This window comes from Diaphorina citri, unplaced genomic scaffold, assembly GCF_000475195.1.
Source record: "Diaphorina citri unplaced genomic scaffold, Diaci psyllid genome assembly version 1.1 scaffold4969, whole genome shotgun sequence".
NCBI lineage: Eukaryota > Metazoa > Arthropoda > Insecta > Hemiptera > Psyllidae > Diaphorina > Diaphorina citri.
This window is the reverse complement of record NW_007382352.1, coordinates 1-3,327: the sequence shown is the minus strand read 5'-3', so window position 1 is coordinate 3,327 and position 3,327 is coordinate 1. Positions and strand designations below refer to the sequence as shown.

The 3,327-nt window shown below is 35.7% G+C and overlaps 1 protein-coding gene across 1 annotated transcript; it reads left to right on the top strand.

The window, feature by feature from the left end:
- The first annotated feature begins 1,008 nt into the window (after nucleotides 1-1,008).
- LOC103521316 lies at nucleotides 1,009-3,327 on the top strand. Its single transcript, XM_008486425.3, has 2 exons — nucleotides 1,009-2,420; nucleotides 3,194-3,327. The coding sequence occupies exons 1-2, from the start codon at nucleotides 1,094-1,096 to the stop codon at nucleotides 3,214-3,216; spliced, it is 1,350 nt and encodes a 449-aa protein (XP_008484647.2). The 5' UTR covers nucleotides 1,009-1,093; the 3' UTR covers nucleotides 3,217-3,327.

The window sequence follows — 3,327 nt, the reverse complement described above, 5'->3', positions numbered from 1 at the left end:
GGATAATGCAAAGAGATAACCTACTCATAGGTATTGATTACTACACTCAATTTGTGGAGTGGGGAAACGTATTTGATTTAGAACGAACCTATGCTTTGTGGAAACCTTTATTTGGGAACCGTCCTAAGTGGGACCAAAAATATCACTGTTAGAAAACAGTGGCGGCTCAGGAAAATGACTTTAATACTGTTGTCTCGTTGATGCACATTTCAGAACGAGATCATCGGAGAAGCTTGCCTAGCACGCGGCACTTATAAAACTTCAAAGATTGAAAAACCCTCATGACGTCAGCAGTGTGGATTCGCTGCTACCCCCGTTTTATTCACCAGTCAAACTTGAGCACAATAAACTCGCTGAGGGATTTCGAGGAAAAATTCGGATAGAACTGTTCAGGTCTAATTTTGAGCTAGCTTCCAAGACAGTCTAAAGCCTGAATAAAGAGACATGCAAATGAAGGGATATTTGGAATCCTGTGAGCAAACCTTTTGATGCACCAGTTGGATAAAAGTATCCCCCGGAAAGTGGAGGATAAAAGAGGAACCTCTTACTCTGTGTATTTGAGAGTCCATGGTCTGGGAACTATCTAGTTTCTCTGAAGGGTAGGAGACAGTTCAAGCTAGGAAATACGTTCGATACTCATGTTATGCCCACTTGAGTATTGAAAACCTCTCTGGGTACGGTTTTCCTTAGGGAAGTTTTTGTTTTAGCCTTAGGGTACCTACTTATTTCTGTTGTAATTTTCTTTGTGTTTGGGTTGTATATAACAAACGGGCCCTTTTGTGTTTCATATTACAATCGGGCCTATTTGAGGAAGTACCTATTTGAGGAAGTACCTAAATTATGTGTGATGATGAGCGGGACTTTTTGGGTGACGCTGTTGTTGTTGTTGTTCAATAAAAAAATAATTACCTACCTAATTAATAAAGTTGTCAAAAAATATTAAAAATGATCATAAAAGAAAATTGTCTTTTATTTTATTAATTACATGTATACCCAATAAATCATGGCGCAGTCGTGAACACCTCTTGTGGAAAATTGTAGTACAAGCTCCTGTTGTGGAAAACCTGTTGTGAAAAAACCTATTGTGGAAACAATGGCTTCATATAACAAGCCAAACACTCTGAACATCACAGAAGGTAATGTGATAGAAAATTTTAAGAAGTTTAAGCAGGAAGTTGAAATATATTTTACAGCTACTGAGACATATGAGAAACCTGAAAAGGTACAGACAGCAAGGTTGCTAAACCTGATGGGCGAAGAAGCCTTACGGGTGTATAATACATTTGGATTGCCATCCGATGAAGAGACGGTAGAATCTATTCTACATCAGTTTGAACAGTACTTATCACCTAAAAAAAATGAGATCATGGAACATTTCAAGTTCTTCAGCTGCAAACAAAAAGAATCAGAACCGTTCATTGAGTATTTAACCAGACTAAAAAGTCAATTGAAGAATTGTGACTTTGGTGATATGGAGGAGAAGTTGTTAAAGACGCAAATTATCCTTGGACTTTTTGATCCTGAGATGCAGTCAAGACTGCTACGGGAAGATACAACACTTAAGAAAATTATCAATTATTGTCAAGCATGTGAAGAAGCAGAACATCATAAACGTGAGTTACAAAATGAAACTGATAAAGTGTTCTCAGTGTCAACTGATAGAGTTCAGAGGAATATTGGTAAACAGTTTATCTGCAATCGCTGTAATAGGAATCATACCTATAGAAATTGTCCAGCATTTGGAAGACAGTGTAACTTATGCAAAGGCTATAACCATTTTTCTGCCTGCTGTAAGAAAAAGAAAAGTGATGTTAATCAAGATGTGAATCAAGTGAGTCATGCTGATGAAGAGGAAGGTTTTGATATAAATAGCATCGGTGTGTTGGATATTACGGACAGTGGATGGTTTGAGACCATCATAATTAATGGTGTCAATATAAGATTTAAAATTGACACAGGAGCTAGTGTGAATGTTATCCCGGAAGATATGGTTCAACAATTGAATGTTAATATATCCAATTCCAAAGTGCAACTAGAAGGTTTTGGGGGCCATATTGTTCAACCACTTGGAAAATTTGTTGCTGTGTGTGAATCCAAATTTGGAACGTCAGAGGAGCTGTTTTATGTTTGCAAGTGTAAAATTCCATTATTAAGCATGAAGAGCAGCATTCATCTTAAACTTCTTGCACAGAATGAAGTACTTGATATAAATTTGATCAGTAAAGAAGAATTCATCAAGCAAAATGAAGTTGTATTCAAAGGATTAGGTGCATTTCCAGACATCTTTTCTCTCAAGTTGAAATCTGATGCTGTTCCTGTTGGAAAAATGGCACGCAGAGTGCCATTCAAAATCAAAGAAAAGTTAAAATCCACTTTGAATGAATATGTAGAAAGGGGTATCATTACACCCTGTGAGGCAGGTGAGTGGGTATCAAATTTAGTATGTGTTGAGAAGCCAAATGGTAAATTAAGACTTTGTATTGATCCTCAAGAATTAAACAAAAATCTGTTAAGAGATTATTATGAAGTTCCAACACTAGATGAAGTCAGGTTTGCCTTGTCAGATAAGAAATTCTTTTGTGTATTAGATATAAAAGATGGTTTTCATCACATGGTTTTAGACGAATATTCCAGCAAACTTTGTGCATTCTCGACACCATTTGGTACTTTCAGGTATCTCAGAGCTCCATTTGGTCTTAATTGTGTTACGGAAATGTTTAGCAAAAAGGTTAACCAATACTTTGGACATATAGAAGGGGTATTCATTTATGTTGATGACATAATATGTTCAGCTAACACAATTGAAGAGCTCAATCAAATTCTTGAGAAAGTCATATCAGTAGCAAAAGAAAAAAATGTGATATTCAATAGTGATAAGTTGCAGTACTTTGTTAAAGAAGTTAAATATGTTGGATCGATATTTTCAGAGGGAACTGTTAGACCTGATCCCGAAAGAATTAGGGCTATCCTTGAAACTAAGAGCCCAAGTTGTAAAAAAGAGTTGCAATCATACTTGGGAATGATTAATTTTATTAGAAGTCACATTCCTAATCTCTCTGAAATAATATCTCCGTTAAGACAGTTACTTAAAAATGATGTAATATTTCAATGGGATGAGTCCCATGAGAAAGTTTTTTTAAACATTAGAGAACTTATTTGTAAAAATACTATTCTTACTCAATTTGATTTTCAGAAACCAATAACAATTCAAAGTGACTGTTCTCGAGATGCAATAGGGGGAACACTCTTACAAGATAACAAACCAATAGTATTTGCTTCTAGATGTTTATCTGAGACAGAAATTCAGTACGCTCAAATAGAAAAGGA